The 17,060-nt window shown below is 40.8% G+C and overlaps 1 protein-coding gene across 1 annotated transcript; it reads right to left on the reverse strand.

Annotated features, from left to right (window-relative positions):
• Positions 1 to 29: 29 nt before the first annotated feature.
• cybb (cytochrome b-245, beta polypeptide (chronic granulomatous disease)) lies at positions 30 to 7,786 on the reverse strand. The gene is made up of 13 exons (XM_083908631.1): positions 7,643 to 7,786; positions 7,410 to 7,502; positions 6,150 to 6,260; positions 5,986 to 6,070; positions 5,582 to 5,730; positions 4,212 to 4,393; positions 3,950 to 4,082; positions 3,769 to 3,861; positions 2,695 to 2,948; positions 2,256 to 2,418; positions 1,380 to 1,526; positions 1,168 to 1,292; positions 30 to 168 (listed from the first exon to the last, which is right to left on the reverse strand). Exons 1-13 carry the CDS (start codon positions 7,685 to 7,687, stop codon positions 51 to 53), a joined length of 1,698 nt encoding a protein of 565 aa, XP_083764757.1. The 5' UTR covers positions 7,688 to 7,786; the 3' UTR covers positions 30 to 50.
• Between the last annotated feature and the right edge of the window lie 9,274 nt (positions 7,787 to 17,060).

Genomic DNA, 17,060 nt, shown 5'->3' on the forward strand with positions numbered 1-17,060 from the left:
AAAATAACTGTTATGCAGATATCTGATCACGTTATTTTCCATCTGTTGTTCTAGAAGTTTTCCTTGTTGAAGATGAACTTGACGTCGGCCTCTGAGTGCGTCAGACACTGTTTCTCCAGAGATTCTCCCAGACGTTGTGGACCACACAGGAACACGCCCACTTTACTCCTGAGGACACACACACACACACACACACACACACACTGGCTCGTTCAGTTTTATTGTTTTATCACAGATCAGTAAATGCGTTGACATTAGCGTGTATTTAGTGAACGAGGTTTATTGAATGCATCTTGAAGCTCAACGCGCCGTGAACCCTGCATTACTTTCGCTAAACCTCATGCGCTCAAGTGTATAATATTTAAGCATTCGATGCCACTATGTTACCATTTTCCCAACAGGAAACTGAATTTTGTAAACCACTCACTCTCCCACACCAAAGTGGTTTACAAACTTCAGTTTCCTGTTGTTAAAGTCTGTCTAACAGTTAAAGATAAAGACGTGAACATGTTCTAAAGATAGTATAGACCTAATCTGATAGTGTTTTTATTTGGTTTATGAACAGGAAACTAAAGTCTATAAACCACTCACTCTCCCACACCAAAGCCCATAGAGTAAACCAGTGATTTTAACATCACAGCACACAGGAGTTCACAGGAGTTGTTGATCCACTGCTGCCTCCATCACTAACTTACAATGTCTTATTTTATGAGTTCAGCATCTTAAATCCTATGCTCAGGTTTACCTCAGTGACACAAAGTGACCACACGAGGCAGCAGTAGACCAGCAGCTCCTGTGTCCCCGTGAGCTAAAATCACTGATTTTCTCTATGGACTTTGGTGTGGGAGAGTGAGTGAGTTTACAAACTTCAGTTTCCTGTTGTTAAAGTCTGTCTTACAGTGAGATAAATGTGTTGTTAAAGATTATCACAGACGCTGAGGCTTTAAGTGCCTTTAACTCCAGGAAATGGCGTCACTTTTCATACTTTAACTGAAGTGATTTTCTTGTGACACGCTGCGCTTTTCACTCAGCAGGTGAAAAGGTCGTCATGGCGATGACAGCAGAGTGGATTTAATGTGTTTTTCGCTTCTTTGACTCAGAAGAAGAAGACGACACGATGGACGTGTTGCAGGAGATCATGGGACACAGAGTGGTGTTTGGCCTCACTTTGGGTGCTTTGTGGCGATGTTGGTGAACTCGTTGTCCCAGTTGGGTTTCCCATAAAGAGTCTTCTGTTTGAGGCCGGTGATCGGGTCGTTCTCCGCCTCGTGGTGAACGCGGAAGTGAGCCGCCTGACACACACACACACACACACACACACACGTGTGAGTCAAAGGGTTTAAATGTGTGTTTTGTGTTGAAAATGAACCTCGCAGCACCTCGGTCTCCTTCCAGCGCGTGAGGTAGATGTTGTAGCTGAGGAAGTCGCTCATGTCCTTCTCCGTCATCTGACCCTCCAGAGACTGCAGCAGGTCAGCGAACCACTCGAACGCCTGAGTCTCTGGACACAGCCAGTAGAAGTAGATCTGAGGACACACACACACACACACACACACACACACACAGGAGGAGCATTTGCACGGATGATAATCCACATAAACTGCTTTAAATCATACAATGACTTGTGTGCAGTCATCGTAAGAGACTCACTAAAGCAAAATATGGATAATTAATGAGTGAATTGATCATTACACGATTAAACAGAGGTGGAAAAAGTACTAAAATATTGTACTCAAGTAAAAGTATTAATACTTTGATGAAATATTACTTAAGTAGAAGTAAAAAGTAGTTCTTTTGAAATGTACTTTAAGTAAAAGTTACTCAGTTACTTTGCGTGGGGTGTGAGGGTAGTAGAAATATGATAAGGGTCAGAAATTATTAAAACTATTTTGGAGCTCACGCCCGGCGCGGCACAGGATATGATGTCACTTTTGGCCACGCCCTCTATGTTCACGCACCAGTGCTAATGCTAATCACATCATCATTGGTCTGGTTCTGCTGTAAATTTTTCCCCCTGTAGGTCTTTTTATTTTTACTCAGTAACGGATAGGATTTATAAAGTAACTAAGTACAATACTTCAATACGTACTCAAGTAAAATACAAAATCCTGATTTGTACTTAAAAAATACACAAAAAAAGTATTCAATACAGTATCTTGAGTAAATGTATTTCTTTACTTTCCACCTCTGTAATTACAAGCTATTTTTCCTCATTTTTGAAGGTTGTTGTTGTTTAGTCTTTGTTGACCTCTGACCTTCTTGGTGAAAACCTCCTGGTTCTTCTGGATGCGTTTGTACCACACGGACTTGAGGATGGAGGCGAACGGCGTCACGCCGATCCCCGCCCCCACCAGCATCACCACCTCGTAGCGGAACACGTCCTCGCTGGCCGTGCCGAACGGGCCGTCGATGGCCATCCTGACGAACCAGAGGAACACAGTGAGTCAAACGTCTCTGTGCGTCCGTCATCTGATCTTTCTGTGTGAATGTGCGTCATTCCTGTTATTTTCAAACATTAGAGAGAAGTGGACGCAGCAGCAGCAGCAGCAGCAGCAGGTCGCTCTTTGATGAGAGGATAAAGTGCTGCAGCTCTAACGTTAAGCTGTAGTTAGTATTCCGTGATTCCACTTCTCTCTCTGGGCAGTAATTGGCAGCCTCTCAGAGCAGAGCTGGACACACTTAGATATAACATACTTGGGCAGTTTCCAGGCCTCCACCGTCTCGTTCTTGTCGCCCCCGCAGGCCTCGTACAGAGCCTGCGTCCAGTCCCCGACGATGCGGATGTGGGCGGTGAAGAAGTCCTCCTCGGGGGCAGAGGTCAGCGTGAACGGGTGCCACTCCAGCCGCGACACGGACGGACACTGGATGAAGACGTACTGACCCACCTCCATCCTGAAGCCTTTCTTCTTCATCTGCAGCTCCAGAGTCTTGGACGGATGCATCACCACCTGCAGACCAGTACGTACGAGACGACTTATCCACGCTGTTCATTCTCATATGTCGGGAAAAGAAGAGTTTAGAAGCACCGGGTAAAATCAGAATACTTTAATAAAGTATTCAGAATTAGAATACTTTATTAATCCCCGGGGGGGGGAATTGTTTTTCTTCCAGAAGCGTGAGGAAACAAGAGCTAAATATACCAATCGAGATAAAACAGTAAAATAGGCTGATACAATAATAAAGTAGACAATCTGGAAATATATACAATAAAAGAGTCCACCATAAATAAAACGTATACTACATAGATTTAGATAGATTTATGTTCTTATACTTAATCAATCAAGTTGAAATATTTGAATTTAAGTGAAAAATGCTGTTGGTTTTTGCGTCTCATCCCTACAAATTTCAGCTTTATCTTTATTTTATTTAGTTTTTACTTTTTTTAAAATGTTTATTTTTATACAATCGAATTTGTTTAGTAAGATAAGAGATAAGAGAGTCCTTTATTTGACCTGCAGTGGGGACATTTACAGCTTTACAGCAGCAAGACAGTAAAGATAAGGATAATAAATAATAACCATGCATTAACAAGAGTACAATATAAAAAGATATTAACACTGAGACTATATTTAAAAAAGTTAAATAGATTAGAATGTATAGTGAACATAATAGACAATTTCTAAAATATATACAGTATGGACTAGAGATTGAAAAAAACAATAATAACTTTTAGTCATCAAAAAACGTGAAAAAAGTGGTTATTTTTTCAAAATAAAAGCTCTCTTTAACGAGTGAGTTCATGAGTTGATGGTAAAAACACAAACACACCTTGGTGATGACCACTTTCTGGTGAGACCTGTACAGACGAATGATCCTCTCGCACACGTAGAGGATCATGGGGCCCACCACCCACTTCCACGTCTACACACAACACAAGAACAATGTTGTTAAACACACACACACACACTCTTCACACCTAAACACCTGCACTGTCCCTTTAACAGCTCACCGCTGGGGGGTTTCCTGCAAACTCTGGCACGGCACAGTTAGAGCCGTTCTTTCCCCAGTCGTTAAAGCGCTCAGCGCAGACCTCAGGGTCGTTTGTCTTCAGACTGCCGGGCGTCTGTCCTCGTACGATACGACTGCACACACACACACACACACACACACACACACACACACACACACATAGACAATGAAATCATCAATAAACGCCCAAAAACTGAGTCTAACTGGTGTGTGTGTGTGTGTGTGTGTGCGCGCTGTCTCACCCGAAGCCGTGGAACACCAGGCCGATGAAGAAGATGACGAAGAGGTGGTGAGTGTACCAGAAGACCTCGAAGTAGGACCTGCGGATCACCTCCATGGACGACGTGATGATGAGGATGAGGGCGAGCGTGATGACCACGCCCGTCAGCCCGGCGATGGTGGTGAACATGACGATGGTAGGGTTCTGCAGCCACATGCAGTTTAAACACATTTAAACCCTCGTCGCTCACTCACTTACTCACTCTCCCACACCAAAGTCCATAGAGAAAACCAGTGATTTTAGCTCTCAGGGACACAGGGGCTGCTGGTCTACTGCTGCCTCGTGTGGTCACTTTGTGTCACTGAGTTCAATCAAAAACTTGTATTTATAAAGTTATAACACTCACCGGTTCTCCTGAAAAGGGTTTTCACAGAAAGAACTGCATTATTCTAGAATTTAAATACTGTACAGAGATGAACAGATAACCAGATTCTGTATAAAAATACAGAAAAAATATAGACGCAAATCCACATCACTTATAAAATATACACCAGCTTTAGTCTGCTATGTCTTAAGAACATGTTCACGTCTTTATCTCACTGTAAACTGAAGTTTGTAAACCACTCACTCTCCCACACCAAAGTCCATAGAGAAAATCAGTGATTTTTAGCCCACAGGGACACAGGAGCTGCTGGTCTACTGCTGCCTCGTGTGGTCACTTTGTGTCACTGATTTAATTCGCAATGACATATTTTAAAAGCCGAATTTTACAAAATCAGTCATTGTAAGTTAGTGATGGAGGCAGCAGTGGATCAACAACTCCTGTGAACTCCTGTGTGCTGTGATGTTAAAATCACTGGTTTTCTCTATGGACTTTGGTGTGGGAGAGTGAGTGACTTTACAAACTTCAGTTTACACCAGGAAAAGTCCGCCTAACAGTGAAGATAAAGACGTGAACATGTTCTTAAAGATGTCGTAGACTGAAGCTGACGTAGATTTTATGAGTTGAGTCTTATCTAATCGTCTAAAGGTCATGACCGCTGGCTTTTCTGGGTGAACATCGTACATTTTCTAGTTGTACCGTGGGTTTCCTGTTTTACTGTTCCTGTCTGTCCTGTTTTCTGAACGTTAGGCGTCTGCGTCCTCCCTCCGTTTTCTTTTATCTGCGTTAAATTGCTTTGTTATTCAACGTGAACTCAGCTTTATGAGCTTCTTAAAGGAGCGTACGTGCGTAGATTTACGTTTGCACTTCAGAGGCAGTTGATTGCACACAGGAAGTGTCTTTGATGACAACACACGCGCACAGACCGACGACCTCGCAAGAGGGAACATCATCGGGTGAAGCAATCGCCGCGTGTAGCAATCGAGCTAACGTGATAATGCGTGACCCACCGTCTGGTTTGTCCTGATGGGGTTCAGGAAGGACGCGTTGTCCCCGTTGCCGATTTGCGAGAGGATGAAGGGCAGGAAGCTGCTGTTTCCATTCAGCTGAGCGTCCATGAAATATTCAAAGTTGAACAAGTGTGCAACGATGTGCACGGCTTCGAGAGAGAGAGAGAGAGAGATATATTATTTAAATGAGTGGAGAAGTTGCCTTTGAATAACGTGTTTTCTCATGTTTTTTATCTTGTTCCATCTATTTTCCCTAAATGTATTGCAATCTGCAGTCTCACCACTAGCTGTCACTAATTCTCACACGCTGGACCTCGAACATACGTAAAAAAAAAAACCCTGCTGCATAAACATTAAATGTGAGTGATTCTTGGTGTTTTCCTGTGACTCAGTGCTGTCATTACCTGTGTGGAAGGCGATCATATAAGCCACCAGCTTGTGAAAAGTCAGGTTTCGGTCCAGCTGACGAGCGGCTGCACGACTGCAGCACTGATCAAAGTGAGCAAAGTGTTAGAATGTGAACGTGACGACTAACTGAATAAATGTCTTGTGTTTGGCCAAAGTGAACCTGGATGGTGCCGCGCAGGAAGGAGAGGAGGTTTCGACACACGGGCAGAAGAATGAGCATACAGTTGAAGTTCAGGCAGGCGGCAGGAGCTCTGGCCCATGATAGAGCATGCTGATGACAGACAGACAGACAGACAGACAGACAGAGAGGGAGGTGGGTTAGTCTGACGTAGTCTACTACATCTTAAGAACATGTTAACGTCTTTATTTCACTGTTAGACAGACTTTAAGAACAAGAAACTGAGGTTTGTAAACCACTCACTCTCCCACACCAAAGCCCATAGAGAAAATCAGTGATTTTAGCTCACAGGGACACAGGAGCTGCTGGTCTACTGCTGCCTCGTGTGGTCACTTTGTGTAACTTAAATAAATAAAAATTAAGATTTCCAAATGCTGAATTCACAAAAATAAGACATTGTATGTTAGTGATGGAGGCAGCAGTGGATCAACAACTCCTGTGAACTCCTGTGTGCTGTGATGTTAAAATCACTGGTTTACTCTATGGGCTTTGGTGTGGGAGAGTGAGTGACTTTGGTGTGGGAGAGTGAGTGGTTAACAAACAGATTTTAGGCATGTAAAAAAAGTAGTAAACTAATAACATCTATGTCAGTCTAAGTCGACAACATCTTGAGAACACGTTCACGTCTTTATCTTCACTGTTAGACAGACTTTAACAACAGGAAACTGAAATTTGTAAACCACTCACTCTCCCACACCAAAGTCCATAGAGTAAACCAGTGATTTTAACATCACAGCACACAGGAGTTCACAGGAGTTGTTGATCCACTGCTGCCTCCATCACTAACTTACAATGACTTATTTAAGTGAATTCGGCTTTTTGAAATTATGCGTATAGATCAGTGACACAAAGTGACCACACGAGGCAGCAGTAGACCAGCAGCTCCTGTGTCCCTGTGAGCTAAAATCACTGGTTTTCTCTATGGGCTTTGGTGTGGGAGAGTGAGTGGTTTATAAAGCCTGTCTAACAGTGAAGATAAAGACGTGAACATGTTCTGAAGACATCATAGATTTTTAGAATAAAAGTGATTCTCTGTGTTTGGATCAAACCCAGAGAATCAGCCTCTGTGTTTCACTTCTGCACAGCTGCAGTCGGGGATTTTTGACCGAGCGCAATATGAACTCAACCGTGAGCGCAGAAAACCACAGAAATTACCGTAGAGACACCAAGAAACAACTTTTCTGCATGTATTTGTATCTAAATATCATTGATTCATAAGAGATTCTGGGCGGTTCCACTCACCCCGAGCAGAACCCTGGTGTAAAACCAGCGCTCCACCAGGAACACCATGTAGAAGTGCACGAAAAGGAAGGCGTTGATGATCAACCACACCACCTGTAACACACATGAAAACAAAAATAATACAGTCAATCATTCAAGAATAAAGAAATGTCAAATTTCCCCTCAGAGACGACATGGTCAAAATGTCACGAATAAGTTACATTAAAAAAAATAAAGGTAGAGATTTGACTCACGATAACAAAGCTGGAGATTCCCTCGTTGGCTACAAAGTTTCCCATGATGGAAAGAAGCTGTGTGTGTGTGTGTGTGTGTGTGTGTGTGTGTGTGTGTGATGGAGGATGAAGCAGGAGGAGAGTGAAGAGAGCAGTGACTCACTCACTTTTCTTTGACACCTTTTGGTGAAAGCGAATGAGGAAGTGTCTCTTCAAGGCTGTATCAGGAAGACGAGGAGTTTTTAACGTTTCACTCCCACTTGAACCTCGCTGGTCCTCTGCTGCCTCGTGTGGTCACTTTGGGTCACTGACTTAAGACTAAATGAAATATTTTAAAATGCCGAATTAAAAAAAATAAGACGTTTGAAGCGAGTGATGGAGGCAGCAGTGGATCAACAACTCCTGTGAACTCCTGTGTCCCTGTGATGTTAAAATCACTGGTTTACTCTATGGGCTTTGGTGTGGGAGAGTGAGTGGTTTACAAACTTCAGTTTACAGTGAGATAAAGACGTGAACATGTTCTGAAGACAAAGCAGACTGGTGTATATTTTATAAAGTGATGTGGATTTGCGTCTATATTTTTATACAGAATCTGGTTATCTGTTCATCTCTGTACAGTATTTAAATTCTAGAATAATGCAGTTCTTTCTGTGAAAACCCTTTTCAGGAGAACCGGGTGAGTGTTATAACTTTATAAATACATGTTTAAGGGTTCAAATTGGATGGAACTGTGGAGGAAAACCTTTCAGACCCTGATTACTTTGATATGAAATGACTGTTGATTTGCTGTCGGTGCACTGATGCAGAAATGCCACAGGTGGACGTTAAAGGAGGAAGTGGACGGTGGATGTTGACACGGTGAGTGAGAGAGAGGAAGTGGATGATTTCTAAACAAAAAACATTTCCACATTCTTCCTGTTTCACACCAAACTCTCACCTTAATAAACCACGTATGACTCTGGAGGAGGAGGATTGTGTTCATCTGTATCACACAGTTATTACCTTTCATGTCACATGACACCTGATTTATTTCTCATTTGGCTCAAAATGACAAAAGTGACTTTTTTAAATAGAATTCTGTCCAGTCTGTGTGTTTTTAATCAGAATAAATATGAGGATTATCAGCGTGGCTGTCCTCGCAGATAGAACATCAAAGACCATATCTTGTCTCACGTCACCATATATTGATAAGATATTGATAAGTTATTGATAAATAGCCCAGCACAGGTAATAAAACTGTACAACAACAACATTTTCAATCATTCCTTATGTAACTCTGGTGCATGTCCTTCTATTTTATTACACTTTACTGTCACATTTTGTTTTTATCTAACTGTGTTTTATGTCCTTATATTTTACTCTGAACTCTTTTATTCAACTTTATTCTCATATAATAATCTAATAGACTTAACTGTAATAAGTTTAAGCTCTTATATTTATCCTGGTGTTTATATTTGATTGAACTTTAAGGTCTTTTGTTATTTATATGTTGTTTTATTCCTCTTCTTTGACCAGTATGTTCTTGTGTTTATGTCATTTTTTTGTCACAGTTTTACTTGAATATTAATCATTTATTTAAATGTTTATTTTGTATTTATGATGTGATAGTGTCTGTGTTTTCATTCGTAAAGTGGCTGAAACGACAAGGGTCCCAGCTGAGCTGTGTGCAGCGCCCCCTGCTGGCCTCCTGACAAACACCGGCTCACTCTCAGTGACACTTTAGTGTTTTGTTGTGTAAAGTTTCTCGAGTTGCTTCTCATTATTGTGTTCCCTTGTTGTTATTTCTGCTGCTGTCATGTGTCTGTTTCAGCCTGCAGGGGGCGCCACTCAGCCTCACTCTGTTTAAAATGTCAGGAGTTGACATTAAAGCAGCAGCAGCAGCAGCAGCAGCAGCTTATGGAAGCTGGATAACAAGCACCTGCTACTGCTGAGGTAAAGGTACCAGAGCTGTGTCATTCAGACAAAAGGTCCTAATCTGGGGGAACAGGGATTAGATTAAATCTGTTGTTGCATAGCAACGATGACATCTGTTCATGTTACGATGATTGTTTTTTGTCAGAAACTCTGAGCAACGACGAGGGAAACTAAGAAAACTGGTTAAACTACAAGAACATGTTCACGTCTTTATCTCACTGTTAGACAGGAGACTGAAGTTTGTAAACCACTCAATCTCCCACACCAAAGCCCATAGAGAAAATCAGTGATTTTAGCTCACAGGGACACAGGAGCTGCTGGTCTACTGCTGCCTCGTGTGGTCACTTTGTGTCACTGATTTAAAGCTAAATGAGGGATTTTGAAAGCCGAATTGTGCATAAGAACATATTGTAAGTTAGTGATGGAGGCAGCAGTGTACGGAACCGATTGCATTCACTTGAAAAAAAAAAAAAAAAACTCCTTTTTTTCTCAGTAATTAATTTTCGGTTTGATTTTTTGAATAATTTTTTTTCTGTTTTTCTGACTAATATTTTTTCCCTGTTTTTCTGTCAAATTTTTTTTTCAGTTTTTCAGAGTAATTATTTTTCTGTTTTTCGTGCACATTTTTTTTCCCCCTGTTTTTCGGAGTAATTTTTTATATAAATAAAATAAAATAAAAATTTGCACGAAAAACAGAAAAAAATTACTCCGAAAAACAGGGGAAAAAATATTTGCACGAAGAACTGAAAAAAATTTACTCTGAAAAACAGAAAAAAAATTACTCTGAAAAAACGGAAAAAAAAATAGACAGAAAAACAGGGAAAAAATATTAGTCAGAAAAACAGAAAAAAAATTATTCAAAAAATCAAACCTAAAATTAATTACTGAGAAAAACAGAGAGTTTTTTTTTTTTTCAAGTGAATGCAATACGCTTCCGTAGCAGTGGATCAACAACTCCTGTGAACTCCTGTGTGCTGTGATGTTAAATTCACTGATTTACTCTATGGGCTTTGGTGTGGGAGAGTGAGTGACTTTTAAACTAGTGTACACAAGTAAAAGTCTGTCTAACAGTGAAATAAAGACGTGTCAACATGTTCTTATTTTATTGACTTAAGCACATTTTATCATTATTATTATTATTATTATTATCTTTAGTATTTTGTTCAGTAGATAAAACTCTGTTGCAGCTGAAAACCCTGAACTATTCCTTTTAAATTCCCTGTATTTTTCACTTCCATATCTATGAGTATAAATATATTATTAATGGCTTTGTTTGAGTTTCTTTTAGCTCTCTCACGCCCCCTAGTGGCGCGTGTGTGGGTGTGGCTCCAGCTCAGAGGGGGAGGAGCTTGGAGCTCCAGCTGGTGTGTGTGCGTGTGTGTCGCTGCTGATCAGGTGGACATCAATCTTGTCCAGAGAACAGAGATCCACCACCGGACCTGCTGCTCCAGCCCTGGATCACGCTCCTGCACGGGGATCTCCCCGGACCACCGGCTGCATCCACCGGCTGCAGGACAGTCCCAACCCCGGTCCTGGTCCCGGTCCTGGTCCTGGTCCCGGTCCCGGTCCTGGTCCTGCAGACTTTAGCGCAGCAGCTGATGCGGTTCATGACAGAGGAGATATTTCGCGTCACAGGTGAGAGACTTTTACCGTTTTATAATTAGCACGCACGTTCCCGTGGCGCGCGTGCACGCGCTGTTAAACTCATTAAAAGTTCAGGTGATTTAATGAACGCGCGCTGTTTAATTACGGTGTTTTAAATCAAAAGGGAAACATTAAGAAATATATTTATATCAATTATTTATGATATTTGATTTATTATTCCTTTTTTTATTGGTGACAATGACACGATTCTGCTTTTAAATATTAAAATAAATATATATATGTATATATATTATTATTTTTTTCAATATAATAAGCTTTATTGCAGACATAGGTCCATAACATACACATACATAATAATATATAAATAAATTAAATGTCTTTGGTTAAAGAAAATCACACATTTTCACTTTTTATTTTCTTTATTGAAACATTATTTGTATTATTAGGGTTGCAGCTCAGCTTATTGAGGTTATAAACAGAGCGAATCCTTTTATTTACCCTAAACTGAAAGTTTATGATGTCATTATTGATCAATAATGACCAAAACTAATCCTACAAACTGTACCAACATTAATCTGTTGATTATTTTATCAGAACATGAAAATAATCTATTTTTTCTGCTTTCTCTTGGGATTTTTGGTGTTAAATAAATCTAAAGATTGTTTTAGTAAAAGTGAGAAGTTTGGACTCATTGTCACTGACTTAAAAAAACATTTATTTTGTTATTAGACTCAAATTTAAGCAGTGAAAAAGTGGCAACAACTCTATTTTTTAAATATTATTTTTATCAGAGAAAAGACAAAAAACAAACATCATTTTTGGTTTATGGACAAAAACAAGACATTTGAAGACATCATTCCCTGACATTAAATGACTAATGAAATTAAAAACAAGACCATGGAAGCAAAGGGAGCAGAGAGGGAAGACTTGATGTTGTTGTTGTTGTTTATTTCCTGTGTGGAATAAACCTCTGATGGACGACAGTAGCAGACAGGAGTCTCCACATATGTCAGTTTGGTGCGTGGGCAGGAAATCAGTTTAAATCAGACGTACATGGAGTTCTTCACAGTGAATCAGGAGAGACATGTGACTGCTGACGTCACACTGATGATGTGAGCAGCTGCAGGCGTCCTCTGGTCTTCTGGAAAAAAAGAAAAGCTAATTCAATTAGCCACACGCTAACAGGAAGGAAGAATGCTCGCACTGTTAGCGTAGCTCGTGAAGTTAAAGGGGGAAGTTCAGTGTTTTTGTGGGGTTTTTAGGAGACGAGATCCTCATTTAAGCCACTGAATAAAAGACGTACTGAAGAACATCCATGTTAGCTTAAGTCTGCGATATCTACGTCTTTATCTCACTGTAAACTGCTGGTCTACTGCTGCCTCGTGTGGTCACTATGTGTCACTGCAGTAAATGTGAATGTAGATTTTCAAATGCCCAATTCTCAAAATCAGTCATTGTAAGTTAGTGATGGAGGCAGCAGTGGATCAACAACTCCTGTGAACTCCTGTGTGCTGTGATGTTAAAATCACTGGTTTACTCTATGGACTTTGGTGTGGGAGAGTGAGTGGTTTACAAAAGTCTGTGTAACAGTGAGTTAAAGACGTGAACGTGTTCTTAAAATATTGTAGACATAAGCTGATGTTGATTTCATTTAATAACTTCTGTTATTAACCGGCAAAAAAAAATCTGGTTTTTCACCACTCACTCTCCCACACCAAAGTCCATAGAGAAAACCAGTGATTTTAACATCACAGCACACAGGAGTTCACAGGAGTTGTTGATCCACTGCTGCCTCCATCACTAACTTACAATGTCTTAATTTGTTAATTCGGCATTAAAAATCTTGCATTTTGATGTACCTCAGTGACACAAAGTGACCACACGAGGCAGCAGAGGACCAGCAGCTCCTGTGTCCCTGTGAGCTAAAATCACTGATTTTCTCTATGGACTTTGGTGTGGGAGAGTGAGTGGTTTACAGACTTAAAAGAAAAAACATGCTAAAATCATTATAAATAAAGCAGTGGACGTATTCTTAAGAACCCATAGACTTGAGCTGATTTAATTCCCTTGTAGCTGCATAAGTCCATGTGAGGTCTGTCGTTAAACGGTCATAATTAGTCGTCTCTTGTGACTAAATGACATGTCACAGTTTGTTGTTGTTTGTGTTCTTTGAACCATGAGATGTTTACAGTAACTCCAGCTCCTTCTCTTTGATAAACCTTCAGCACTGACAACTGATAATGAACTCTTGACAACGCTGACAGCTGTCAGTGTGGAGACACACAGACACACACACACACACACAGACACACACACACGCACACACACGCACAGACAGTTATATAAGGCTGTGCTGTGTTCATGTGACTCCCCTGTGGATCAGTTTGGTTCAGTGCTTCCTGTTGCCCTGCGGGTGGCGCTGTGATGGGTGGACGCTCTCACCTCTGCTCAGCTGGAGCTCTGATCACTGCTGGACCGTACCAAGACGGTTACAGCCTCAAACACAAAGTCCAACCAGAGCGGCTGACAATATTAAACAAACAAAATCTACATCAGTTTAAATCTACGATAACTTGAAAAATATGTTTAACTTTATTTTTCAAACAGGAAAGTGAAGTTTGTAAACCACTCACTCTCACACACCAAAGCCCATAGAGAAAATCAGTGATTTCACCGTGCGGAGTTACAGGAGCTGCTGGTCTACTGCTGCCTCGTGTGGTCACTTTGTGTCACTGAAGTAAGTCTAAATTAAATATTTCAAATGCTGAATTCAAAAAATGAAGATATTATAAGTTAGTGATGGAGGCAGCAGTGGATCAACAACTCCTGTGAACTCCTGTGTGCTGTGATGTTAAAATCACTGGTTTTCTCTATGGACTTTGGTGTGGGAGAGTGAGTGGTTTATAAAAGTCTGTCTGACAGTGAACATGTTCTTAAAGACTTCACACAGCTGTTGGTCGCTCCGCTCCGTCTCTGGTTGCGTTCACACAGACTTGGTAAACACTTATAAAGACTAATGCAACATAAACAGGGCAACAATACGATCACATGAACTCTGTGAGAACAAACGTATTTATCATGAGGGTGTGGTGTTTCTTCAGCGTCACGCAGAAGGACTGACTATTTGTACGTCCATAGTATTGTTTGTTTGTGTTGTTGTTTGTGACGTCCTGTGAGACAGGATGTTGTGTTCTGCACCTTTAAGGATTTACCTTTATTTTTTCTGGAAAAGCTGTGTTTTCTATTCAGTGTTTCCTTTACTTTGAAACGCTATGAAGTGAAATCATCGCACAGACACCTCAGTGTGTGTGTATGTGTGTGTGTTGTTAAAGGTCACACTCTGGCCTGTGGGAACTCTGCTGACATCAAACGACGACTGCAGCCCACTTTCAAATGCAATAAAGCTGCTTTTTAATGGCTTTTTTTGTCGTTGACGAATTTCACACGTGTTTTTCGAGGCGAGAACAACGTCTTCTTTCTAAAGAGACAAAAACTTCACTTTCCTGTTTTTCCTCTAAAACGTTAGAGAATAATAAGATGCTCCATGTTTACGTTCATCTGTCTGCGTCTGCGTCACTTTAAGTCTACACACCAAAGTCCATAGAGAAAACCAGTGATTTTAACATCACAGCACACAGGAGTTGTTGATCCACTGCTGCCTCGTGTGGTCACCTTGTGTCACTGAGGTTAATCTGAACTAAGATTTTTAAACACCAAATTAATAAAAATAAGACATTTAAAGGTGCATTATGTAATAAATCATAAAATCCTCCTAATATGTCACAGAGACTCAGGAATAATGTTCATATAACAAACTGAACTCACCAACAACAACAGTACAGACAAAATATTTGCATTAAAAATAATCTTTTGCAGACTGCAAATCATGTTTATGTTTTGAAATCATGTTTCGGCGTCATGTGGCGCCACCTACCGCCGTCTACCAATCATTGCAGTCGGTAGAGTCTCAGCTGCAGAGCAACCACGGGTTGCCAGTTACGTCAGAAAACGAAACCTAAAAGACCTCTGTGTTTTGAATTTGAATGTAGTAACTGTTTTTGGCCACATTCTTACATATGGCGCCTTTAATGTTATTTTCATCACTTAGTGACAGCAGCAGTGGATCAACAACTCCTGTGTGCTGTGATGTTAAAATCACTGATTTTCTCTATGGGCTTTGGTGTGGGAGAGTGAGTGGTTTACAAACCTCAGTTTCCTGTTGTTAAAGTCTGTCTAACAGTGAAGATAAAGACGTGAAAATGTTCTTAGAGGTCGACAGCTTAAACTGAGAGTGTTTTTATTTGTTTTTTTTTACAGGAAACTGAAGTTTGTAAACCACTCACTCTCCCACACCAAAGTCCATAGAGAAAACCAGTGATTTTAACATCACAGCACACAGGAGTTCACAGGAGTTGTTGATCCACTGCTGCCTCCATCACTAACTTACAATGTCTGATTTTATCAATTCAAAACTTATCTCAGTGACACAAAGTGACCACACGAGGCAGCAGTAGACCAGCAGCTCCTGTGTCCCTGTGAGCTAAAATCACAGATTTTCTCTGTGGGCTTTGGTGTGGGAGAGTGAGTGGTTTACATTGTCAGTTTCTCGTCTAACAGTGAGATAAAGACGTGATAGGAGCGCTCTCTCAGTCTTGAACTGTGTTCCACTGCTTTGTGAACGTAGTTATAAATGTGAACCAAGATAAGCGTGACAGGCTAATTTCCTCTCATGTGTGTCAGTGACTCGTGAACTTGTGTGAACTGAACACTGACAGAACAGAGGATAAACCTGTGATTAGAGACAGAGGAGCTTTGTGCACACGTAGAGTCTAAAGACGGCTGTGACGAGCGCTACGATAATCACTGTTGACCACGCTGTGTTCACTTCACTGGGCAACATCTGCCTTTATGGAATATAATCAAACACAAAGACAGAGCAGGAAAATAACCTCTCATAATGGGACCACTTGAGAATTCTTTACACAACATTTGAAATTCATAATAACCTCCTGCAGCATTAAAATCACAGCTGTTTCACTGATAAATCTGATGAATTCCTTCTTATCAGCTTCTTATCAGGCGTCACCAGGTCCAAGTTACACAGCGCTATAAAATAAGACTTAAAGGGATAGTTGTTCTGGTTTTTTAAGTCTTTATCTCACTGTTAGACAGACTTTTATAAACTCACTCACTCTCCCACACCAAAGCCCATAGAGAAAACCAGTGATTTTAACATCACACAGGAGTTGTTGATCCACTGCTGCCTCCATCACTAACTTACAATGTCTTCATTTGTAAATTCGGCATTAAAAATCTTGCATTTTGATGTACTTCAGTGACACAAAGTGACCACACGAGGCAGCAGAGAACCAGCAGCTCCTGTGTCCCTGTGAGCTAAAATCACTGGTTTTCTCTATGGGCTTTGGTGTGGGAGAGTGAGATAAAGACGTGTTAGTTACTGCAGAGTGAACAGCTGACGTACAGTCAGAGTCAAAGGTCTTCACAGGTGAGTCCATTATCACAGTCACACCTCAGATAAGTGGCTTTAAAGACAGTAAAGAGTTAAAGAGTTTTCTGTTCTTCTGTGTCTGAGCTGAAGCAGATGAAGTTATATCATGAATGATCTGATCAGTGTCAGCATCATCACAGTCACATGGAGACTCTTCCCCCTCTGGCTGTGTGAAGCATGTTCATCTGACAGGAAGTGAAGCTTCAAACTTCATTCACTAACAAACAAACAGTCGTGTGTTTCATGGAGGGAAAGAACAGAGGTCCAAGAAATCATGCTAATGAGTCACAAACGACTGGAACCAGTGACAACTTTAGGTTTAAGCGTCGGTTATTAAACATTTACTACATTAAACATCAACTATTTTGGTGACTTGACTCTGTTTGAGTCAGTTATCAGATTATACAGCTT

The sequence above is a fragment of the Microchirus variegatus genome, assembly GCF_963457635.1.
Source record: "Microchirus variegatus genome assembly, chromosome: 22".
Taxonomy (NCBI): domain Eukaryota; kingdom Metazoa; phylum Chordata; class Actinopteri; order Pleuronectiformes; family Soleidae; genus Microchirus; species Microchirus variegatus.